This window comes from Chenopodium quinoa, unplaced genomic scaffold, assembly GCF_001683475.1.
Source record: "Chenopodium quinoa cultivar QQ74 unplaced genomic scaffold, ASM168347v1, whole genome shotgun sequence".
Classification (NCBI taxonomy): domain Eukaryota; kingdom Viridiplantae; phylum Streptophyta; class Magnoliopsida; order Caryophyllales; family Amaranthaceae; genus Chenopodium; species Chenopodium quinoa.
Window position 1 is genome coordinate 157807 of NW_018745521.1, and position 26127 is coordinate 183933.

Here is a 26127-nt window from a genome sequence, read left to right on the forward strand (position 1 = left end):
CTTTCGATTCCACATAAATAATTATGATATACAAGTTACTTGTAAGAGAGTAATTTTGGCCCGTTGATGTAATATGAATGTAGATCAGGTTTTTGTATTGAAGTTTTCTCAATTTCATGGTTTGTGTGTGCTAAAACTGAAATTTTACATTGGTGGAATATTTAAGTTTCAAAATAACTAACATTGTAGGTTGGTAAGTAAAGTAATACATATGGAATTCGAGACCACAAATCAAATTTTGTCTACATTATTGCTCTTTGCAGTCCTTTCTAAATCAAATTAGACACTGTTTGAGTAAATTGTGGTAAGGCTACAACTCTGAAGGCTACATACAGCTTAGAGCAAAGGCAAAGAGCACTCGAAGATGGAAAAGTCTGATATCATGCAGACATATTATTGCAGAATACTGAGCTCAGAGGAGCAAGCAAATCTTTTACATTACAACACCTCTGAAAAATATTATCAAACAAACAAACAAAAGTTAAATAAGTTAAAATAAATCTACTCCACACAATGTAAAAAGTTACAACAATAAAAACTTGCTGTACAATCATAACCCAAAGCATGGGATTAGTACACCCATTACCCAAGTTCTTCAATTTACATTGAAAAACCCAAATGCTAACACAACCTACCTACCTATCTCTTCTCATTCCATAACAGATGCTCTTAAATCATATGCAGCATGAGATACACATACACTCTCTGAACTCCTACCCTCCTTTCAACAGTTTAACCGAAAGATGAGAAAAGAAAATTAAAGAACTCTTGTTAGCTAAGAACAGGTGGTATAGATGATGTAGTATCGGGAGAAATAACAATACCACCCTTGCAAATTTCATTAGCAATGTTACTTCTCCTCCGATTTTTGGGTCCTTGGTTTTGCGGATTAAAACTCTGCTTTACTTCAGTGTTGACAGGATATAAATCACGAGGGACAGCAGGGTATAAATCACCACCCTTGGGTTTACAGTCTTGGAGCTGCTCTAGTGTTGAGACAACCTCAACCATATTCGGCCTGAACCTTGGATCTACTGACAGGCACTGGATAACAAGGTTCCCTATGGTTTTTGCTGACCTTGAAGAGTACTGCCCTTGGATTCTTGTGTCCATGATCCTGCTTACCTTTTCCTTGCGAAGGTAAGGCATTGCCCATTTAATTAGGTCCCTTTCCTTGACAGCCCGGTTTTCATCTAACACTCGTCTTCCTGTCAGTACTTCAAGGAGAACGACCCCAAAACTGTAGATGTCATTCTTTGGAGTGAGATGACCTGCAGAAAATGCAAATATAACTCAATGTCAGAGTATAGCTTACACATCCAAGAGCCAAATAAATTTGGCCTTGTGCTTGGAATTCGGACAACAATGGATTGACTCCTAATCAAGTCTGAAGGTCCAAAAATTTTAAGGAGTACAGATTAAATCCAACTTTTTTACAATCAAGTCCAATGGAGCTAGTTGTATATTCATGCTCAGCCCTAAATTAATATCAAAACATTTGACGATTGTAACGCTTTGAAACAACAGGCATGTGTTAAGAGAAATCAGAGAGAGGAACTCTTCTCTTACCAGTAGCTACATATTCAGGAGCTGCATATCCTTGGGTACCCATGACTCGTGTGGATACATAGCCTTGGTCATCACATGGCCCATCTTTAGCCAAACCGAAATCAGAAAGCTTTGCATCGAAATCCTGTATTACACATTTGAAATGTTAAACAATGCAAGAGAGTTTAGAATTACTTGTTAATATAATATACAGGAGCTATTTTTCAAAAAAAAAATCAAAAAAAAATACAGGAGCTAGACTTACTGAATCAAGGAGTATGTTAGAAGGCTTATAATCTCGATAGATGACTTTAATCTTTGGGCTGTGGAGGAAGGCAAGCCCCTTTGCAGCGCCAAGAACAATCTTCATTCGGAGATTCCAGGATAGAGGCTCAACATAAGATGATCCTGTACAAAAACAACAGATTTCCACAATTTAGAAGACAGAAACCAGCAAATTAATCTTCAGTCCATAGAAGATGAAAGTTTATTATATAACTCACTTCTGAATAGATGATTCTCCAAGCTACCACGAGGCATAAACTCATATACCAACAGGCGGTGCTCATCCTCTATGCAGTATCCAATCAGGTTCACGAGATTAGGATGTCGTAGTTGCCCCAAGTAATTGATCTCAGTCTGCATTTCAAAACAGACAGTGATTTAGTAAGAGTTATCCACATAGACACCCAAATCAACAGAAGGTAAGAATAGCAGAAGTGCAGAACTCGAACACGATAATTTAGACGAAACAACTAGCCTAATGATTGAGCAATGAATCAAAAGAATCTCACAAAAAGTCAGTAGATTAACATGATATGCCATGAAAGTAATGCTTACCACCCATTCTTTATGACCCTGGAATCCTTCATGATTAAGCCTCTTGACTGCAATGACCATTCCAGAACGAGGCTTAGCAGGAGCTAAGGTATGCTCATCAATCCACCCCTTGTACACACAACCAAAGCCACCTTCTCCAAGCACACTATCAGGTCGAAAATTCCGAGTTGCTTGGTTAAGATCACTGTAAGAAAAATTCTTCAAATTCGACGATTGCAATATCTCCCCCTCTGATCTTAGGTTTAGTCTTTCAGATTGAGCCCGGTCATTGCCACCACCTTTATAAGAACAAAAACAATTTAACTAAAACCTTAGTAATGGACATAGAGATAGTACAAAGTATGCTCTATATATATCTAATCACAATTACAATATTATCGACGATTATTTCCAAATCTCGAAATCAAATTAGCTACTAAAATAGCCTTGGGTGTACAATGGACATTGTCCCATGCCCAAAATCTAGTAAACCTTAGCATTAATCTATAGTTGACTATTCTAAAGTTCCAATCTTTTATCCTTTATCATCCCCTTTGAAGAACAAGTAATCCAATTCTACCATGTAGATTATGCAAAATCATGTATATATGACTAAAAGAATAAGAGAATTCAAATAACCCACCAAAATAATCACACCAATTTAATCAAAATATAACAAAATGAAAAATTCACTTGAAATTAATTGACCAACCAACACCGCAATCAAACATTATTTGATGTATGTATAACTATATGAAATATAACATGAAATAAACTAAAATCAAACACTAAAACAGTGTAAAATGCAAAAAAAATTAACCCCATAAAATAATTAATTTAGTGAGCGCTTACCAGAATGATGAACAGGGCTTTCATCAGCCTTAATCTGAATACTTAAACAACACCCCATTAAAGCTCAAAATTCAGGAAAATTTCTCCTGGTAGCTTGAGCTTGAAGCTCCTGTTTTTGGGAATTTTTTTTTTTGCAAAAAATAAACAGATTTCAGGTAAGAAGGGGAGAGTAGAATTTATTTGAAAGTGAGAAAAAGATAATTAAAAAAGGAAAATACCCAGAAATTTAAGCAAGTTGTAGTAAAGATTTTAATAGAAGTGATAAAGACAGGGGAAAATGAGAGGTAAGAGCAATTTGATATGAAAACAAAGAATTTTCAACGTTTTGCAATAGCTTTTTGCGCGAACTAGCCTGGCATGCAGTCGGAAAAAAGGAAAAATTAAATTATTTACAGTTTAAAATAATTCAGTAGTAGACTTTTTGAGTTGACTGAATAGTTTATTATAGGTAGTGCTAATTTAACTGATCTATCATCTGTGTGTGTGTATGTTATGGGAGATGGATTTGGTGATTACGGTCAAGAAATTCATGTTTTATAATTGAGATAATGATCTACCCATTGTCCATCATCATTACGTACACACAGATTGTTTTGTGTCGATATCAGCTAGCTTAGTTGGTAAAGTTTGAAAAAAGGTGTTGTACTTAATACTTGAAATTGAATCTCATCCTTATCAGTCGTGATTTGTGATTTTATCTACATCAAAATAAAAAAGAGTTTTTTTTCTTTTTCCTATCACAACATGAGTATCTATTCGTCTAAGAATGAGACCAGCAAATAGAATGAAAAGATTTTGGTATATTCAATAATCTTAATGCCAAAATCAAACATGTGGGTGATGAGTACATGTTTCAACTTCATATTAGTCATGTTTCTTTGTACTTTGCTAACTTTAATAATAATAATAAAATTCTATAAAAAAATTGATTTATGGTATAACCATTCCGTTGAACTTATCTTAACAACTTGACCATCAAAAGAAATCATCTCGATAAATAATAAAGTTCAATAAAACAAAAAATGTTTTTAAAATTTTCTATCTACAAGTATTAACAAGAACGAATTCTTAATTAAGTTGATTATATAGTGTTTTTTTTCCTCAGATCAAGAGAATATTTTTATTTTTCGATTGAAAGAGGAGAAAATTATTCTTTCATACAAAATAACTTATCCAAATTCAAAGTATCTACCAACAAGAATAATGACAAGTGAAGGTCAAATTCATTCTTCAAAATACATGGCCTCACGTCTTGGAATATACTAGTTGTAATATTTTTAATGTCATTATTAGAGAACACATTTCCATAATTAGCAGTAGTTTTCACAAGGCAATAAGTCAAGGCTACTAGTCCTATTACAATGATAGATGCTTTTCATTATAATAATAATGTTAATGTCATCAATTTCTCAAGCAATAAGCATGAGGGGCCTTAATTAGCTTTTTCTTTTACCTAATAATTTAAGAGCATGAAGAATTAGTAAGCATTCTAGACACCAGAAAAGTACATGAAAAGACTGCATGGCAACCAGCAACGTAGCCAGTTCCACAAGGATGCAGAGTCCTTAGATCGGTTCAAATCACCGTGGTTGCTTTAATTTATTCTCCGTCATGTTTTTTTCTTTTTTTTGACGTATAAAGAGTTGTTGAGGAAAATACATGGTCATATTATTTGACAAGTTTTAAAATATGAAAGTTATCACCATACGCCCTTCATTTTTAGGCAATACACACATTTGATTTGGAGCAATAGTTAATTTGACATAAGATAATAGATATCCTTCAATACTTATTTTAGTTAAAGTATGATAAAAGTAAATTAGTTAAAGGATCGATAACTTTTATAAAACTGATTTCATAGAATCACAAAGTAACTACTTTTATAAGAAATAAATAAATAAATAAAAAGTAATCTGATTGTTCATGTGTTATACACTCCCTTCGTTTTTAAATACTTGTTTCATTTCTACTTTTTACACTATTTATTTATCTTACTTTGACTAATGTTTGTGATTTATACACAAGAAAAAATATAGTCTTGTGGATACTTGTTGGAATCATCTCAATAAATAGATTATTAATTTTCTATTGTTAGAATTTATACTTATTGATAATTAAAGATATTATTGATCAAAGATTAGCATCGGCATACATGCCCAAGAGAAATGGAGCAAGTATTTAAAAACGGAGGGAGTATTGAACAAAATAAGCTGGTGACCAATTTTCATACTAAAAAAGTTGAGTCGTTAGGAAATTAAAACTTCATTGTATTAAGAAAAGTCAAAGTAGAAGAGAAGGTCTGCTACTGTATTATTGAGAACTACTGTCCATTTGCAACAAATTAAAAATGAGAATAAATATTTAATTATATGAAAAAAGTTACGTAGTCCTTGACAAATAATAATCATAGAATAACATGGGTCAAATGATACAAATACTAATTCTCAACCTCCCCTCTAACCCCCAACAATAAGAAATAGACAAAAATCTTAGCTGATGAAAATAAAATAATATGGGTGTTTCAGTGAAAGACGATTAATTGTCATGACGCCAGTCATGTCATAATCATGGGCATGTAGTGAACGAATTAACGAATTTATTATTTGTTAATGAAGGTAGAAATTTTGTTCATGTTTCAATTTTCAGCTGATAATTTTTTTTTATTACATTGATATATACGGAGTAATTTTATTTAAAACTCATCCAATACAACATTCTCGTAATAAAGTACGTTTTTAGTTTTGGTGCTAAATACTTTTAATACTGTATCAAAATTTTAAGTGATGAATCTTATCCAAGAATAAATAAAAATAAACGAATGATGAATAATAATAAGTTGGTATTAAAGTCTTCAAAAAAAAAAAAAAAAAAGTTGGTATTAAAAATGACAATAATATATGATTTTATATACGTACGTATTAGGCTAAAAACGTATACTAAAAGCTTGCTTATTATTCTGGTGATGACATGAAAGATAATTAAACGGATGTTGATGTCCATTTGGATAGAGTGTAGACTAGTTTAATGATAGGCTAGCTACTAGCACATGGATAACTACACCCAATGTGCTACAAACTATAATTAAAGGGCAGTGACTTAAGTTTAATATCATCGATCATCTATTATTCCTCTCATATTTTTCTATCCACGTATTTTGCACGTGACAAGTAAGATTCTCTTATATAATCTGTGATAGAATAAATGGTATGTCCGTGCACCTTATTTTCGTATACTCGTACATTTAAAAGAAACATCACTATATTATACAGTATCTTTTAACTAGAGTTCTTTGTTAGATAAAGTTTCAAGATTCTAATTTGCAAACTAAATTCAAAAGAGCTTACGGATAAGAAAGTTTCAATTCATTAAACAAAATCCTTATTCCTTAACCAATAACAATATGAATGACGAGTTACTAAACCCTACTTAAAATTGATATTACTAGTATGAACTAGTCCAAAAGTAGAAGTCGACATCTAACACCACAAGACTCGCAACACAAATCCAAAGAGACTTTAATCTTTTTGTATGACTTGCATGAAGGTGTATAAACCTATAATAATATCAATGGCGAGTTACTAAACCCTACTTCAAATTGATAGTACTAGTGTAGTAGTATGAACTAGTCCAAAAACAGTAGTCGACATCTAACACCACAAGACTCGTGAGACAAATTCAAAGAGACTTTTATCTTCTTGTATGACTTGCATGAAGGTGTAGATAGATGGATAACCCTAATGATGTTAACCACAATCACAACCCCATCCCAATACCCACCCTATTTGATCGTTTCTTCGACATAATCCCATCACACAGCAATAGCTTCCTATTTCAGTTGGGACCAAGAAACTAGTTACTCTAAACCTGGTGTTTCGGCTCGCATTAAGCCCACATGTTTAATTTGGTAAGCTTCCTCACACCTACAATGATGCGCCTTTATTATACAGATCCTATTGCACCTACCAACCTACACCGATGTCCCTCATTAAACCAAAGAGAACATTTTCTACACTGAAGTAGGCCTCAAAAGAAGATTAGCCATGATTTTCGTACATTGTCTGTTGTTACTTCCTCTGTCCGAAATTAGTAACTAGTTTATATATGCGAAAAAAGGTCAAACGGATTGAGTACTTCAGAAGGTCAATTCATAAGCCAGTTTAATGTTGCTTAACAACAGACCTCAGTCACCTCACAGTAGTGTTAATTAATTCAGATGGACCTGCCTTTTTTCCGAATTGTTTACATTAACATCAATACTCGGCAGTGTTATGTAACATCAACGACAAAGTATCTTTTAGAAGCTGAGTCAAATCTTCAAACTGGGCAGAGAAATTTTTTTTAAGATTACACAGAAAATGAAGCTGGGTAATTGTCATCCAGTGAAATAGTTCTACATCAAATTGTTATTTCCACTACATGATAGCCAAACGCTACTGGTAAGCCAAAATACAGATTATAGTTTATTCTCTCAAAAGCAGCTTCAAAAAAAAATCGCCCTAAAATGCAGCTCCTAACAAGAGCTTTTTCATACACCGTAGACTTAAGCACTCTTGACAGTAGCGGAATTGATAATGTCGATGAATTCCGGCTGAACAAAGGAAAAATCAATCTTGATTAGGGATCAAGAGCAAGAAAAAAAAAATGCACTGTACTTGTATGAAGCAGTTAGCAGGTTCTGGCAAGGAGAAGATCAAAAGTTAGATGAGAAACATACCTTTAGAGAGGCTCCTCCAACCAAGAAACCATCAACATCAGGCTTAGCAGCCAGCTCCTTGCAATTAGCACCGTTAACTGAACCTGCAGCACCAAACATCGTAATCGATTGAGAAGTCTATCTAGAAGAATGGAAAGATTCAATGAATTACGTAGTACATGAATCTCTTGTACGTCTCTTGTGCTAATTCAAAATAAAGCTTCCAAAATGTGGAGATTTTAGTTGATGAGGAATTAAAAAGCATGAAGCATTTTTGAAGAGTTACATTATGCAACATAGATAATAGATAAGCCTCAGAAAGAATAAGCGCAAGTTGGTTTCTATTGGTACAGAGCATCATGTTGCTTTCTTTCATTTATGCAACAGAACAAAGATGGGGGATGGGGATCCAGATGAAAGACACTTTATGGGTTTCAGAACCCTGCCTCAGACGAACATTCAGAATTTTACAAGCTGATTCTCAGGGCCAGCTAGGTTCGATAGAATGTTCCTCACATGGGAACTAGAGGTAGTACTAGCTAAATGGAGTTTCTTAGCAGACCGAAAGATGGGGAAGACTCGAAGAGCAAGAGCAAATGTAACACACCTCAGACACAAGAGCCTATGAAATAGACGCAGGATTAAGAATTATCAACAGAATCGGAGTAAAAACACAAGCTAGGAGTATGTCAGGCATTAGGATAGAAGACGAGGCCAAAGGACAGAAAGGATGCTAGAAAAGAAGGGAAGTACCTCCATAGATAATTCTTGTGGTGGAAGCAACTTCAGAACTGACATTGGCCGCGAGCCATTTTCTCAATTCACAATGTACCTGTTGTATGAATGAAATAAAATGTTCACAAAAGTTATGACTACAGTAAACCTAAAAATAAATTCATGCACTAGAATAAAATAAGAATTTTAAACCCCCAAGGCCTACAACTTTGGTAGCTGATTGTAGAAAGCAAAACTAAAACCAGCTACAATTCTACAAATACCGCTATACTTGATTAGAGAAAAAAAATAATACTTGTATAAATTAATAAGATAGATCATCGTTTGTGTAGAAGCCAAAACCCGACCCAATAAATAAACATGGTTAAGCACAAAATATATGTCATAATTGGTGGAGAATATTTGAACCCAATCTAACTTATTTATTTATCTGTTTATGCAAGAGTAGCTCTATCCAGTTCTTTGGTAAACACGCTGAGGGTGTTGGCAACTTGGCATATTGCAATTTCTGTTTTAAAATTTTGAACGCATAATGCAACAACTAATAAGACCAAAAAGACATGAATGTATAATGCAACAACTACCCAATATAAAACCATTCCAGGCTTGAGGTCAGAGATCTACATAGCCTTACCTGCCCCAAGCAATTAAATCCTTTTTTTTTTTTTTTAAGTCATCATAGAATCATAACCACACACTTAGCTACTGTATTGTTAAAAGAGAGGCAGAAATTTGATAACGCAGCAAGAAAGAACAAAAAACAACTCCAACCCCAATTTGGACAAGAAAACTAAAAATATACCTCCTGAGCCTGCTCTGGAGATGCAACTTTTCCAGTTCCAATAGCCCATACTGGCTCATAAGCAACAACTACATTTGTCCAGTCGGTTACTCGGTCTGTGGTAATAAAATCATATTGGATCAGATGTCAGAAATATCATAAAGTAATCTTGACATCTACAATCCAATCATGCTCAAGAAGTAAAACTATAGTAATATAAAGGTGCATGCATAACTAAGAATAAATTCCACATAGTGAGATAGGGCTTAACATGAGCACATAATCATATAGAGGTCATTAACCATATTCTGCTAGACAAAGCTATACATGACTATTCATCTTTTACCAACATCAGTACACTAACTTTTCACAAAAGTGAGGTAATTGAGTAGATACAGGGGATATTGGGTAGATACCGGGGATCCATGGTGAACATGCTAAACTATGCGCAATAGAGTTATGTTTTATAATAATACATAGATATTTGCTACAGACAAATTTGATTAGTTCACACATTTAAAGCATTAATATACTAAATGAATCCCATCTAGTCTTAAGCTGGACTAGTCACATTCAAGCTCAATATTACATCGAAATTGCACAACATTTTCAATGATATTATCAAATATAAGCATCAGAACATGTACCAGCAATTGCTTTTGTTTGTGCAGCAACAACTTCCATAGTGGTACCAGCTTCCCGTTGTTCAAGGGTTTCTCCAACACAAGCTATGACCTTCAAACCTTTTGAGAGAGCGTATGCAACCTTGTCCCCAACAAACTTCAGGAAGAAATATGCATATCAGAAATAAATAGCAAAGAATACAGAAATTATCCAAGGCAAAAAGATGCACTGCAAAAACAACCATGATAATAGTAACTCAGCTGAAAATGCAAATCCTACCTCATTGGACTCATTTAGCAAAGCCCTCCTTTCAGAGTGACCGAGGATGACCCATGGAATATCTAGGTCAGCAAGCATCTCCGCACTGCATTTAGAAAATTTTCAAATAAGATAGAAGTATATAAATTATAGTTTAGAAACACATCTAATATCTGATAGCCCCCAAGGACAAAGTTAACAACTTTTAAATTTGATAGTTCTATATAAATGTCAATGACAAATTACAAGCCCAAAATAACATTCAGAAACGACATTCTTCATAACAAAACTCTTCACAAGTATCTTAATAATGGATTCATCTATATATTTGTCCAACTCATAGGATAAACAGCACCCATCATCTAAAACACACATTTTCACATTATTAATTATAAACTTTGTACTTGGAAAATCTCTCAGATGAACAAAGTAACAAAACTAACATGATGGAAAAAATTGCATGACCATCAATGACATAAAGAAAAAGGTTAAATCATTATTAGATAACTGGTATTAAGCAAGCTCTAGTAAGCTCAACACAGATATCATGCAACCTAATATATCAGACCCGGTCAAAACAAGCAAGAAATGAAAGGTACTAAATCTAAGATGTGCCAATAAAATTAGGGGGACCTAGTTCATCATGCAAGAACGATGCCTTAATTATGAATGGTTCCTACTACACATGACTCTGCATGCAACAAATCCCTGATGATGTGCTTAAATATGTAATACAGATGACCCATAATGGACAGGAAACAATAGGCATAAAAATGAGCATAAGAGTCAGCGTCTCAAATCCATCTCTTGCTTGAAATTATGCTTAAAGAAAGCAATGCCATGGAATGAAGTCCAAATCAATAACTGAATTAAGAAGCATAGTGTGCAACAAACATGTGAAAACATAAAATAACCACCAGGACAAGTATCCATATGACACCCCCCACGTATTGAGAGATTTGAGACTTATAAAGGTGAACATCTAAATGAGATATTTTGGTTGCAAAAAGGTCAGATAATCCAACGACATCTACACATAATCAAGAGACAGGAAATTATTATGAATAAATATGTCAAGTAAAAGCACAAACAAGCAAACCTACAAAAAAATGCAGCCAAAAGCAACCGAGAAAAAAGAGACAGAACAAAATAATCAACATACCTAACTTCACCGGTGTAGGCGCCACCTTTCTTAACCCAACAATTCTGGGCAGCAACTTGGATTTCAGGCCTCAATGAGCTTTTCACCACGGGAAGGAAAACATATGGAGGACTGACCACAACCTCTGAAAGCAACCAAACAAAAAAGAATTTTAATTGCCCTGTCTACCATAAAGCACATTAATTCACAAACTCCTTATATGATTCACAATCACTCACCAACAACATCAGTTGATGGGATCTTCCCTGCATTGAGAGTTTCTACTATCTTCTTCACCTCTCCTGAAGTCCCGTTCTATAGCAACAAGGAAAAGGTAAAAATAAATAAATTAACATCAATAATTAGTTAATACTGAAATAACTCAAATCAACATTGATTTTATATACAACTTCCATTAACTCCATATATATAATATCATATAGATACTAAATTCATCACCATTTTATAGTAAGGTCTATTCTAAAAATGCAATCATGAAGTTTAATATAAAATATTATATGCCATTCAGCTCCTACTTGTCTAAAGAAACATAAATCAACACATGATCAGACACGACGATACACTAATTAAGTACAATTAAATCAAACATACTTACTCCAGATGTTACCAAAATGCTCCTAAAATTGAATCATGTTATCTTACTCCATGAAGTTAGTCACAACTTCCACCTCTTAGCTAGTACTTCAACATCTTAAGTGCTGATTTGACTGTCCAATCAAATGAACAACCTAACAACTTCATGTTAATTGATAAACAACTAAATCAAGCATTATTAACCCTATTTCTTCCTAAAATTCTACTACTCCATGAGATTAGATTAGTCACAACTTCCACCTCTTAGCTAGTATTGAACTACTTCAACATCTTATTTGCTGATTTGACTGTCCAATTAAATAAACAATCAAACAACTTCATATGAATTAATTAAACAACTAAATCAAGCATTAATTAACCCTGATTACTCGTAAAATTATACTAAAAGCTTCAATCGTACATCAACAAACAAATCACAAAGATCAACACAAAATAAACGGCATCATTATCTAGATTTGATCAATAGTTCAAATTAAAAATTTAAAATTCATACTCAACGACGATTTCACAAATTCAATACCAGATTAACTCTACATCAACAAATTATCAAAAAAAATACACAAAAAGCAAAATCGATCAACATTTCTAATGAGCACATAAACAACAGATCGATAAAAATTCAAAACCAAAGAGAGTGAATAGGAGAGGGAAAATGAGACTGACGCATTTCCAGTTGCCTCCGACGAAGAATTTCCTGCCCATTTTTGAAGAAGAAGATTGAAAATTTTCTGAGATTTGGTTTTTTGAGGTTAGTTAGGTTTTGAGATTTCTGTGACTGTGAGTTCGATCAGATGTGAAGGGAAGGAGGTGAGTGGATAGTTTATTTTATGTGTGGTTTTCGGCGGGTGCGAATATTTGGATATTCTAGTAACTTCTGAGCTTAAATTACGTTTATGACCTTGACACTTTGGACAAGGTTCATTATTATTGCGTTTTGCGAGGGTAATTTCGACATTTTCCATAGATTAAAGTGTGTGGTGTGAGTGAGTTTTGCAACAGCCTGACAAGTGACGAACAAAACGGTGTGCTCCTTGTCACTAGCACATGAGTTGAGACTTGAGAGTTGACTAACACCTAGGCGGTGTCGAATCCTATGGATGGCTTCATGTTTGCATAATTTCGCGGTTTTTGCCATGCCAATTATTGTAGTTTGAACAAATATGGGTAATTTTGATAGATATTAAACGGGTACGTATCATTCAAGCATGAGATATATATTACTTTATATGATGGTATTTTTTTAATAAATAGGTAAGATGAAGGATTTTACTGAACCGACACTTCTCACAGGTTTAATCAGATCAACGCTTGAGAGTAGAGGGGGGAGGTAAGAAAATTCTCCTACTTCCAAGCATTTTGTATATGATGGTGTTGGTCTAGTACATATGTGATAGATTTGAAATCATACTCGCCCTATATCTATATACTCTATCTTACGGCCTCACATTTTAATGTAGACCTTGTATCTACAACCATAATTCTTTTCAAAATAAGATTATTGTGGATGGTAAGTGGGTAGTATATATCCACTTGAGTCATCGAACAAGGATAAAATTAGGTTTATGTTCATATAGCTATATGTATGCACCTGCCTTAGATAGGTGATGAATATATAAATTGTCGGTGAACGTGTTATAAATGATAGGGTAATTTATGTTTGTCTCATGTGAGATTAATATAAACTTGGTCATTTTGGACTCGACTAATCACTTTTCAACAATTTGCAACCCCTCGTCTTGAAAGCTAATCAAACCCAGCCTAGGAAGACTATACATTTTGATACAAAACTTAACCAAATGTTTTATGATAACTTTATAATCAAATGTCATTGTTGCAGTCCTTCTCGACATAAAGTTTGATCAAAATCAGTTCCATGAGACCACTAACATAGTCTGAATCCTTTAGTATCCAATATATAGATATTTAGGTTTGTCTAACAACCTCTTTTAGCATTTTGCCTAAGCTAATATAACCTAGTTTCTTACTTTACTTTCGTTTTATCAATTGTCTTTTTTATGCATGACATCATTAAGTAGCAAAAATTGTAAACGGATGTTAGAGCTTTGCGTTGCCTTGCACAACTAATAGATCGATAGCTATGAATGGGAAATCACTGATGAGAATCGAACATCACACTTCGAGGATGTAAGGCGACGTCTTAGACCACAGCACCTCTCTCTTGTTATTGTACTTTGTATTTTTTGTGGCATAGACTACCATAATTATTAGTGGATTTTAATAGAAATTACTGAGGGTATATTAAGGTCTTAATATTCCCGTAAAAAAAAAAATTCTTAATATAAAGAAAAATTCAAAAGGTGAATATCAGTGACATTAGTTAGTCCATTCATTTCCCGCCATCATAATTTAGGGTTTGCAATTTAACGCAACCAAAATTTTCCCCAGACTCCATTTTATCAATCATTTTAGGCAAAATTCAGGCGACGAACTCCAAATTTAAGCATTTCAGCCAATCATTCAGCTGATTTTCCAGAAATGGCGGGCCAATCAGATCCCCAGTCTTCAGTATTTACAGCAGCCGAGGTAATCCTCACATCATCTTCATCAATTTTATTTATTTATTTATTTTTAGTCAGAAATGCAATATTTTGGACTTTGTAGATGGAATTCTTGGCTGAAGATGAAATGATTGAAATTGTACCTAATATGAGAATGGAGCCTCTCAATTTGATATCGGTAATTTTGCTGATTAATTTTATTTATTTATTTTTGTCAAAATTTTATGGATAAACCCTAATTGATTTTATTAGAAGGTTGAATTTGGTGGTTTGGTTTGATTATTAGGGTGATTATGGTCCATTCCGCCCCCAAATAGCAACACAAGTACCTTTGTGGCTTGCTGTGGCATTGAAGAAAAGAGGGAAGTGCACGGTTCGACCACCCGAGTGGATGTCCATTGGTGAGCACATTCATCTGAGTTTTCTTGTCAATTGAATATGGGATTGTTTAGTATACAACCGGCATATAGTATACGACAAACTATGTTACCGCAGATCACATAAAAGTTATCCAATTAGGAAGTTGTCTTGTTGTATAGAGAGCTTACTTTCAAATAAAATTTACAGTAAAGTGGATTTATAATATGAGTTATGTCAACATGTGTGCGCATTGTGGCTGTAATTTTGTTTTATTGCCAATTAAATTGTTGGAATATGAAGATATGGCAGTATTTATATATGTAATTCGATTTTATTGCATTGTGTTATGACATAATTTCACGGGGTGTGTTAACGACTTGACATATACATTTGTGGATACCAGAGAGGTTAACACAAGTTTTGGAGTCTGAACGAGATTCCCCTAAGGAGTTTCAGCCACTACCTTTCCATTATATCGAAATTTCTCGGCTTCTCTTTGACCAGTAAGTCCTAATTAACAGAGTTTACTTGATCCATGACCGTTTAAGAGGTTGAACTGACTAATAGATTTTGTTTTATGCCAGTGCCAGGGATGATATTCCAGACATATATATGGTCAGTTGAAGATTTTTGAAACATGTTTTTTGCATTTGATGTTTGCCCTGCTGAGACTTTAGCCCACTCATGTTATGCAGGTGAGGTCTCTCATTGAAGACATTAGGGATGTGAGATTCCATAAAGTCGAGTCTGGCTTGGAGACCATCTCTGCTCGGACGCATGCGGTGAAGGTATTGTTTGTTGCTTCAAACTAAGCTTCATTTAACAAAGACATCATGACTGTTTTTCTTAGTTGTGCCTTTCATGAATCATTATGAAGCATATTGAGAGAATGTGCTGGTGGTTTTTTGCCCTTTAGTTTGCTTTATTTTAGAAAATGCATATGTGTAATTTCAACAGTTTATTGGCTTTGTCCTGGCATATTAGTAAGAGTAATAAGCTGAAGTAATGGGAAGAGTGTGTGTGTGTGTGTGTGTGGGGGGGGGGTTATTCAAGTGACAGTTCTGAGAATACGATGTTAGTTATAACAAAGGATTTTGTAAGACCATTATGATGAATTCAGAGATCAGTCTCAGTGAACAACATTGACACTTTTTATGACTCAACTTGACAGAAGAAGGCAGCTTTGAGCATGATACATTTATTCATTTAATGGAATATGGGTGTAAAGTATGGTGAAGCTATCTTGCCAAATGGGAAAATGATATGGCTGTGGAACTGTAGTGTGTGCCATTTTTGCTATATTGAGAACAAGGAACATAGATATTTCACAGAGTATCTGTTTGTGCTCAGCAACAGAACTTGATGAATGATGAGGCAGTGATCATTGTGCTCTATTGCTCTTATCAAGTACTTTCTCTAGCTAAATAAGCTCAATTAATAACATTCAAGACCAATTAAAAATGTTTAATGCTGAAATTCATATCTTGAGGCACATTTTAGCGTGACAATTGAGTGATAACGTCTTACAGTTTTATATGGTTTGAATGCTTTCGTAATTCTTAGCAAATATAGTCAACATATAAAGGCTTCATTCAAGGAATTTGATTTTATTGGACAAATTTTAATAGATGGCTTGTCATTAAAACTAACGGACAAACATATTGAATATTTTTGGTTTAGATCAGACTGGCTACAATGAGATGGAATTGCACTTAAATTTTCTCCTTCGCAATGATGTAGCATAGGAGTTTGTTTTAGTTACTGTCTTAGACCATGAAGACGATAGGCAAACTATAGGTGTTTGTTTGTGCAAAGGTTTGTATTCAAGTTTTTATCTGGGTATTCTGATTGTTTTATCTATAAAAAAATATAAGTGCTTTTGTCTATGTGATGTTGATTTTAGGTCCAACTGTTGGTGTCAGCTTGTTACTGTTAACGATTGAAACTCCTAATTTACTACCTGACTAACAGAAAAGATTGTGTGTAATGTCTTTATTTATCAATCTTTCTGGTTCCTGTTAGATATTGATAAGTATATGGCTGTAAATTCAGGCAACTCCCTTGCATATTATGTTGCTCTTTTTCAGGACACATTTGTGGGGTGCGGTGGGGGAGTAATGCTGCTAATTTTCAGTATGGACCCTGACACGATCACTTAAAGTAGACTGGATGTACCAAATTTTATTGTGCCATCTTGAACTTGTGGATATGTGGATTTGCTTGTTTGAATTTGATCTTTGATTAAGTGAAAACATGAGGTGTATCCATTGGCTGTTCTGATTAGTTTTGTTTGCCTGTGATTTGGTATTAGCTGAAAAATCTTTCTGCAATGGAGGTGAATATAGTGCGCCCATTTGTTGTGAGAACACTCCAGTCATTTTACAAGCATGACAGTCCAGAGATGATTCAACAACCTGTTCAAATGCCTACTAGACAACCACAGGCTACTGACCGTGGGCCCAGAGTAAGTTTAATTTTTGCAAGTGTACATTTGTTAATGCTAAAAGGGTTGGAGCCTTAGAAGTTCTTGGAGCAATGTGCTCTCAAGCTTGTTCTGGATTCTGGTTCAGGCCTCATCATCTAATGTAAAAGCTAGTGTTGAATAGCTGTTAGGCTGCTTTTAAGGTTCAGTGTTTTCCGACTTTTCCTTGCTGAATGTTTGCTTTTACTTCTCTTCTATGGTGAGGTGTGAAACCATTTGTATTGCTAACATGTCTTGCCCGTATACATCTACTTGTTTTGGCCATTGAATTCTGACTAAAACTTGACAATTTTCCATTAGTTGTACTCCTAATACTTATTAACATGCTGGTGTTCAGACTGTTGAGCTTGAACTCTTTCAGACGTTCTTTACACACCGATCAGCCATCCTAGAAATATACCGTTCTAAAGATATACCATTCCATAATTGTGCACCTTGCTCTTCCATGTTTTTGCTTGTGATTGAAGGAAGCACTTTGTTCTCACCATTGACAAGTGGCTTTTCTGCATGTGCCTTTGTGACTAATATATATCATGCCTCTGTTGATGTTAAAATTGTCCTGGGACAGAGGCTACTTTTGAATTGTGAAATACTTAAAATTATGCTATAGTAGGTATGATGTTTAAAGGCTGTTGCATATAGAAATTAGGTTGAAGTAAGAATGGTTTTCATCATTGACTGCATGACTTGGAAAATTATAGTTGTCTAATGCCCTGTACTTTCTTGCCTTTTTATCTACAGAGGGATTTGCGTCGTCGGTAGGAAAGTCAATTCCCAAGAACAGATTAGTTGTTCCTCCTCGTTGGTAAGCTTCCAATTGATCAAGTTCTTGAAATTTGACGCATGCTAGCTAAGCACTAACAAGTCGGAAATTTAACATGATATCCTGAAAAAAATTATAGAAACAGTCTAATTTTGAGCTTAAACTTATGCGAAGCTCCTTTTGTCAAACAAAGCCCTTATATGGAGTATATAATTAGTGTTGTTAGACAGTGTTCAGGAACATACAAGGACATCAGCTTAGTCAATAAAGGAGTTCCAATAAGTATTCAAATCTTTAGCATTGACTTTAACCAGTCATTGAATAAAGAAGAAATAGTTTATCGAAGGTTAGAAAGCAGAAAAATAAGATTGGTTAAGATACTCGACTTAGAATTATTTTTTATCATCGTGGTTTGCATGCCAGCCGTTATGGCGGTTTATCTATTCAAGGAGAGATGAGCAGATGACCATGTATTAACTGGCCGTCTTTAACAATAATAAGAGGTTACTTTGACCATAATATGAGTTGCCGCTTTGTGCTTTTACTATTATTCCTCGTACGGCAGTATTATAGAGTAAATTGTAATGACATAGAAGTGCATGACAACTTGATTTTTGTAATCCATTAATGTCAAGTACATGTTTTCCTCGAGAAGCAGTTGATTGCGTTTAGTTTTGTTGTTTTAATATGTCATTTTGCCCGACGATCCTGAAAGTTTGAAATTGAAAATTCACTCATTCCTGACAGGTTGCTACCTTTGTGGTTCCTGCTCAACAAGCACATGGCTTTCTACAGTATAATTTAGGCTAACTGATGTATCTTGCACATAATCTATGTAAGTCATTGAACAAATCTCCTTTCTTTAATTCTATTTTAGCGTTGTTTGTATTTTGGTCATGGGTTGTCGTGGATGATTGATCATTAACATGAACAAATTTTTTTTTTTTTTTTTTTTTTTTCGGATATTTTTTTTAATAACTTGCAAATCATAGAGAGAATCTCCGTGTCTAGTGCCCAGATAGTTGGGTTCTCGATCACATTTGTTGAACTAACTACAATTTTTTTTTATCCCTTAAATAAAGTACTTATCTAATGTTATAGCATATAGTTCTGTGATGAAGTGTAACTAAACCCTTTCTTTTTCTTTTGACTCTTCACCATTCTATAAAAAAACTGCACTTCCTCCGATCATTCAGGTAGGAAATTGCTGTGGAGCATCTGTAGGTTGTGGTATAAAAATTGTGTGTAACGCGGTTGGGGGTTGTAGTTTTGTTGAATTTGTACGAAACACGGTAAGCAGTTTTGATGCTGTTAATCATTTTAGGAATAATATTGGTAGGGAGAACCAAACAATGCCCAAGGTTTTGGCATTTGCTATCTGGTAAAAGTTTGGAACTTGTTATCATTCAAGTTCTGCTTGTCATATGCAAGCTTTTTATACACTAATTTGGCCCCATTGATGTTTCATTTTATCAGCTGGGTACATTGGCCATAACATTCTTACATTGAATGTGGAAAAAACAATTTTTTGGGTAAAAAAAAGGTTTGTGATTGATATATGACCACGAAGATTTATCATGAAAAATAATGATAGGAGTTATTGGTATATCACTGACATGACTGAAGATAATATTTGCCTTTTTGCTGCAATATTGCAATAATATACCAATAGGTCCAATTGACAATTATATTGTCAATAATGCATATACAACACAGGCCCTTTGAGTAAGTTTGTCAATAGAGGAAGCATTGCAGGATAGAGGGAGTATACAATAACCTCGATTGCGAGTGAATTCGATGCTTTGCATGTCCTTATCTTCCTCTTGATGTTAGGTTTAATTGAGAGGTGGATTAGGAGTACCTTCCTCACCCATGTATAAATTAAAGCACTCTTTTTAGAAAAATCTACTTTATTGGTAATTCTCCCATGAAGAATGAACTAGCCTTTATAGTTAGCTTTAGTTAAATACGAAGTAAAAATCAAGTTGTATTTTGTGGTTGTAGTTTTCATCTTTATTGCACTATCCTTTCAGACACATTTGCCAGTAGAGTAAGTAACGCTGACATTTTCCTAACTACAAGTGTCACCCACTTGTCACAGGATTAGGATGAACTCCATAAAAACATGACTTAAATTGCATACAATATGAATAAATAATTCTACTTGTATTTATTATATGTATTAATAGATTGATAAAGATATGCTAAATCATTTATATATGAAGGTGATCTAAGAAAATTACAGATATTTTCTTGCATTTAACGGATGCCAAGTGTGTGTCTAGTGGCCATAATAATATTTGTAGGCTTCATAGAAATCCATGTTGCTTTGAAGTAACAAGGAAAAAGAGAGGATAGAGAGGGACCATAATTTATCTCTTTTATTTGTTGTTTGATTAAAACTTTTCTGAATTTGAAAATATTTAAAAATATTAAGTTATATGAAATAAAATTATAAACATGTCCATTTCAAAGAAATTACTTGACTTAGTTAAGTGTCTTCTATAATTGTGCATATCTATTAACGGGTTGTTAATAATTGTATGATTTACAATTAATTAAAATTTGAGTAAAAGTACAAAATTCATTTTTTTATTTTAGTATTTGCACAGAGTAATAACGCATGGATATTTTGATTAACGGATAAGTATGAAATACTTCAAACAATACAAATCGGGTTAGATATTATGAAACGAAGGGATTACTTGTAACTATCAATAAAAACAAAAGCTTGTTTTTAAAGGTATGAAGAATGACCCTGACTGTACCTCAACCTTCACGGTTTTTTTTTGTTTAGTATTTGCGGGTCAGACACTTTGAGAGTGAGGGGAGAGGGTACGAGATTACCATCCTCAAAGTGTCTCTAATGGAGATTGAACCCCCAATCTCAAATTTAAAAGATTTAATCTTTCTCACTAGACCAAGTTTAACTTGGTAGGCCTGTTTTTATACTGGGTAGTAAAACAAAAGAAAGGAAGGAGATGCTAACATATACGGATATACCTCTATAGATTAATGAAATGAAATGGGTAGGCATGAAAGAGATATACCTAAATTTACACCACTTTATGTTCCCTTTGTCCCCACTCTATCTACCCTACCCTATATAATACACAGGATAGTCTTTTTCTTAAAAAAAAAGACTGATCTCAAAGTCGTTACTAGTAGTGATCCAAGAACATGTGAGGAATCCCATTATTCATTTATTGGTTATTTTTATAGAATGAGTTATTGTTTGTTTGGATTAGATCCACAAAGACTAGAGAGAAAGGTGCATGAATGAATTTCCTTTGTCGTATGTCGACAGATAGTTTTAGCATTTCGAGTAAATATGGTTGTCATCACAATGATCAAAGTTGAAGTTCTTTTATTAGATTTTGTACTCTTTTATGAGAAAATTTAGATGGTTCAAAATGTTAAGATTTGAGGAAAATATGTGTTCTATTTCAGAAATTATAAGCTACATTGATGCTAATGGAACATGCATTGCAAACTTGTATTAGAACAAAGAAGCCACTCTTTAATCTTTGTGTCATTTGCTTGTTAAGATATGGAAACTTGAGCGCATATGTTGGCTAGTTTTGTTGACATTTTTTGAGAAAATGGGTGGTATTTGCTGTATTAGATTATGATGTAATAAGTGTATATATACATGTATAATTTATGGGAAGTTTCATATCAATGATTATTGAGATATAAATTCATTTTGAACTTACTGCTACTACGAGTATTATTTTTACTAATGCTTGTAATTTGGATTAAAAGAGATTTATTTTTAAGGACTTATTTTTTTTTTTTTTTGGACACTTCATAGCTGTTTTATTAAATACTTAAGTTTGTAAGATCATTACAAATAGCCTCTTGGATCTCAAGAGGGTACTCTTCTAACCAAATACGACGCTCATCAAACTTACAACTTATGTTGGCCAGGCTATGAGCGGCAACATTGCCCGATCTTTTAATGAAAGAGAAAGACACGGTCTGGCAACTTATTCTTAGATATCGAAGCTATGATTTCAATCAATATATTTTTAAAATGCATTGAGAAATTATAAATAAAATATTGCTAAGTTTGTATTACAAACTCAAATGTACTTATTAACTTATATGATAATAATCTGGTAAAGTTATAACGAGTTATATACTTTTGATAAGAACAAAAATTCACCCTTTATTAAAAAAAAAAAAATGAAATTAAAAGTCAAGATTCGATATCGAAAAACTAAAGTGACAATCAAGATGTAGGTGTAGATAGGATGTTAATATAGTTCATCCAACAAGTTAGCTCAACTAAAATTCTTGTACCAATTGAAATATTTTAAAGAAACTCTTGAGATTGGATAGTTGTGAACTCGTAATATTTGTTTGACTAGATTTCTTCATATTTTTAAATTAATCAACCTGCCTAATTAATTTGAAGTATTATATCATACTCCTAGCTTCATCTGATCATTGACTTCATAAGATTACACTTGGCAATTAAATGTTTACCTGCCACATTAATTTATTCAGCCTTCAAATGTGTTAACTTTAATTTATAGTTCAAAGCATATGCAAATAGCCAAATATGCAATTTTATTAAATAATTCGATATCATTATCAAAAATAAGTTTATAAAGTTATAAAAAATAAATAGATAATGTAACCTCTTTCCAGGTGCAAACCTATGCCAGCTATATCCAATTGGGCAATTGGCGATCTTAAAGTCTGATTATTCCTTCTGCATTAGCATAAGACCTAATCTCTTGACTTTAATTATCTCAATATTCTTTGATCAATGGACGATCTTTAGCCAATCATTTATATTCTCCTTTCCCCCTTTTGTAATACTACGTATGTTCTATGGGAGTTTTTCCTTATTGTTTAAAGTAGTGGAATTTTTTGTTAGTTGAAAGGAAGATACTATTTGATCTATCAAATGATTATTTCAAGACATTTTATTTGATGTATTGTTGGTTGATACTTTTCGCGTTGATATATTATATTGTACAGATAATTTAAACTAACATAGTGTAATGTGTATATATTACCTTCGTTTCTTATTATTTGTAAAAAAAAAGGGTATTATTTGTAAGACATAAAAAATTACTTTGTTGCAAATAATAGAAAACAGAAGTAGTATTTAATTTTTACTGGATATGTGATAGGAGATGAGAAGAGTTTTATGATTCTTCAACTTGGCTATAACATCTATAGGGAGCTCGAGTATAATTCCAAAGATTTTGAGTTTAGATAGCTCTAAAATATCCAAGTTCATTTTGCTTAACCACAATTTAAATACAAGAATCATAATTAAGCAAATGTACACAATTCACAACATGACATTTATATAGTTAAAGTTTTTGCTAATATTTTGTGATCCTTGATAGTATTTTCAAATCTTTGTAACATGTAAGCATACTTTAGTTCAAACATTTCAATCATGTTCGTGAGTCTATCAAATTGAGCTCCATTATGGCTAAATCATAGCAATATATATCGAGCAAAGTCTGAGTTCAAGTAGCTCGCAAGTTAGATTCTATTATCATCCCTATCAATAATAATAATATAATACTAAAACAGACATCGGGAGTGACACGTGTCACATTGTGATGCTGTTTTTTCCCTCCAAAACTCCCCTTCCCTTTTTAACATTTTTTTTTTTATTTTTTTTTTATTTTTTTTGTTAATATTTGATTCTATAATAATATCATTCCAAATCTTTTATATTATCTTTAGAAAATTATATTCTTTTTACTTTGTGTTTATAATTTTTCTACACACATTTACCTAAATAGTTATTCCAACACCTATTTAATTAGGGTAAGTCTTGTATGTGGTTAGCCACACAGTGTGACCATATTAGTTTATAAGAGTAATCTTCATTATATGTATGAGTAACCTCATTTTTTCATAAGAGTAACCCCATATTGTCCATAAAAGTAACCAAATTCATGTACGAGTAAAATCAAGTAATTTAGAAATAAGTAACCCCATTTGTTTATTCGAGTAACCCCTATTCTTTTGTTTTAAAAAATAAAAGAATAATTCCACTTATTTAAGAGAGTAACTCCTTTTTCTCATTTAAGTAACTTACATATACGTTAAGGTAACTCCATTTGCTCATCACCGTGACCTCTATAACTTAATTAATTGCCTTATATGTGATTATGTGAAGTGGCCACACCATATGGCTAGCCACATATAAGAATGTGTGTTTTAATTATCCTTTAAATGGAGTATTATTAGATTCATATAATAGATGTTAAAGAAATTACTTTAAAACATCACTTAATTTTTTTTATTTTTTTTCAAATACCTCTCGCTAATATTTTATTTCAATTTCATTATAACTATATATTCAAATTAATTACAATTTTGTTTTGAAATTTTAATACTACATATATATTATCATAAATTAAGGATTTATAAAGTATAGTATAACATATGTCTAATTCTAGGAAAAGGTAAAGTATCAATTAATTTTTTTTGTAAATTACGTAATTAAAACAATCAATATCATAGTAAAAGCTAAAAAAATTATTATCTTTTGCCATACACTTGATTAAGATGATAAATTTATTACTTCGACATTCATAAATAACTTGCATACTGAGAGACACGCCAGACTTAGTGACAATTGACATCTCCTTTTGTATCTTCTTTTCTTTTGATATATATCTATTATCAACAATTAAACTTTTAAGACAATAAACAAAATTGATTAAACTACAATTATTAGATAGCTTCAAACACATTATTTATAACAACAGAGAATGACGATATCGTATATGTAGAGCATCAATCCATAAATAGAGAATATAATAATATAGATTAGTGTTGCCCAATTATTGATTGTTCTTGCATTGCCTTTAATGATCAAAGTACTATTTATTTCCATTGAAAAGATTTTTAAGATATAAAAGGTGATATATTATTTAATGTGTGTGTGTATTTACTAATATGGCCACTAGACCGGATCAAACCAAGTCCCGCCTGAAAAAATCTTGGATTTGAAGAGCCCAAAAAATCCATTTTTGTTTAATTTTTTGCTTTGCCTATTAATATAAACTATGACATTATAATTTCTATATATTTGATGTGTATGTTTTATCAAAATCTTATTTGTTGGATATAATTAATTTTCTTAAAAAATTTAGACTTAAATTACCGTGCCTGACACGGGTGTTAAGCTAGTTCCCTACTATATAATAGAGTGACTAATCCATATGAGATGACTTCAACGTTGACTCAATGGCCTACGTTGAGATTTTTGATGCATAACTATTTAAGCATTGTTTCAAAACTCATCTAGTTGCCGTATGAAATGCATTGACTTTAAGATTTGATGAAAACAAAACATTATTTAGAAACATATCTTAAACATGTTACCTAAGTTATTATTAATTCAATTGCTTAGCCAAAACAATGATAGATACCAACTAATCAACCACGGCTTATTGTAAAAGTCAATGGCTAAATGCGAAGAATACGGATAATAAAATATACAAGATCTAATTAATCAAATTTTAATTCCAACCTTCTCTAGGTTATTCCTACTTTTCCAAGCAAATTATTTATTAACACGCTAGCTTTTGTACAAGACGTGAGGATTAGGTATTGGATAAGGTGATTATGGGGTGGCATTTTGGATAATGTTAATGGTCTTATGGATGATTGTTTTATGAATGGGTGAATTTATTGAAATTGGCAAATCTTTTATAAGGAAGAACTAAAATGTTTGGTTAATTGAGGTAGTTTTGAAAATAATTAAGAGGGGTTTGCCCCTATTTTGTAGGAGGTTAGGATAGTATAACGGAGTAACTTTTAACATATTAGTGTATTATGATAAAAACGTTGAGCAAGTTACAATTGGGGTTGTTAGGACTTATTAGGAGTTTATTACACGGGTCAATCTTATATGCTATGAATAGGGGTGTTAAAATTGGTCTGGACAA

At 32.9% G+C, this 26127-nt stretch overlaps 3 protein-coding genes across 3 annotated transcripts; 1 reads left to right on the top strand and 2 right to left on the bottom strand.

The window, feature by feature from the left end:
- Positions 1–365: 365 nt before the first annotated feature.
- On the bottom strand, positions 366–3463 carry LOC110715297 (receptor-like cytoplasmic kinase 176). The gene is made up of 6 exons (XM_021893865.1): positions 3220–3463; positions 2389–2666; positions 2052–2187; positions 1814–1956; positions 1570–1693; positions 366–1271 (listed from the first exon to the last, which is right to left on the bottom strand). Exons 1-6 carry the CDS (start codon positions 3275–3277, stop codon positions 772–774), a joined length of 1239 nt encoding a protein of 412 aa, XP_021749557.1. The 5' UTR covers positions 3278–3463; the 3' UTR covers positions 366–771.
- A 4048-nt stretch (positions 3464–7511) lies between these two features.
- Positions 7512–12888, bottom strand: LOC110715298 (triosephosphate isomerase, cytosolic). Its single transcript, XM_021893866.1, has 9 exons — positions 12730–12888; positions 11691–11766; positions 11473–11596; positions 10332–10416; positions 10076–10208; positions 9450–9544; positions 8666–8744; positions 7934–8016; positions 7512–7807 (listed from the first exon to the last, which is right to left on the bottom strand). The coding sequence occupies exons 1-9, from the start codon at positions 12766–12768 to the stop codon at positions 7760–7762; spliced, it is 762 nt and encodes a 253-aa protein (XP_021749558.1). The 5' UTR covers positions 12769–12888; the 3' UTR covers positions 7512–7759.
- A 1330-nt stretch (positions 12889–14218) lies between these two features.
- On the top strand, positions 14219–19293 carry LOC110715305 (DNA replication complex GINS protein PSF2-like). The gene is made up of 9 exons (XM_021893873.1): positions 14219–14610; positions 14689–14763; positions 14872–14986; positions 15349–15448; positions 15530–15560; positions 15641–15733; positions 17257–17409; positions 18169–18232; positions 18938–19293. Exons 1-8 carry the CDS (start codon positions 14563–14565, stop codon positions 18187–18189), a joined length of 636 nt encoding a protein of 211 aa, XP_021749565.1. The 5' UTR covers positions 14219–14562; the 3' UTR covers positions 18190–18232; positions 18938–19293.
- The last annotated feature ends 6834 nt before the right edge of the window (positions 19294–26127 follow it).

Excerpts from the sequence above, each read along its gene's own strand:
- LOC110715297 (XM_021893865.1), bottom strand. The coding sequence starts at position 3,277 with ATGGGGTGTTGTTTAAGTATTCAGATTAAGGCTGATGAAAGCCCTGTT. Across the intron at positions 2,188-2,388 it reads AGGGTCATAAAGAATGGGTG|ACTGAGATCAATTACTTGGG; the intron begins GTAAGCATTACT and ends TTTGAAATGCAG. Across the intron at positions 1,694-1,813 it reads CTAACATACTCCTTGATTCA|GATTTCGATGCAAAGCTTTC; the intron begins GTAAGTCTAGCT and ends TGTGTAATACAG.
- LOC110715298 (XM_021893866.1), bottom strand. The coding sequence starts at position 12,768 with ATGGGCAGGAAATTCTTCGTCGGAGGCAACTGGAAATGC. Across the intron at positions 11,767-12,729 it reads TCGGAGGCAACTGGAAATGC|AACGGGACTTCAGGAGAGGT; the intron begins GTCAGTCTCATT and ends TTGTTGCTATAG. Across the intron at positions 7,808-7,933 it reads TTGGAGGAGCCTCTCTAAAG|CCGGAATTCATCGACATTAT; the intron begins GTATGTTTCTCA and ends TCCTTTGTTCAG.
- LOC110715305 (XM_021893873.1), top strand. The coding sequence starts at position 14,563 with ATGGCGGGCCAATCAGATCCCCAGTCTTCAGTATTTACAGCAGCCGAG. Across the intron at positions 14,764-14,871 it reads AGCCTCTCAATTTGATATCG|GGTGATTATGGTCCATTCCG; the intron begins GTAATTTTGCTG and ends TTTGATTATTAG. Across the intron at positions 17,410-18,168 it reads CTACTGACCGTGGGCCCAGA|AGGGATTTGCGTCGTCGGTA; the intron begins GTAAGTTTAATT and ends TTTTATCTACAG.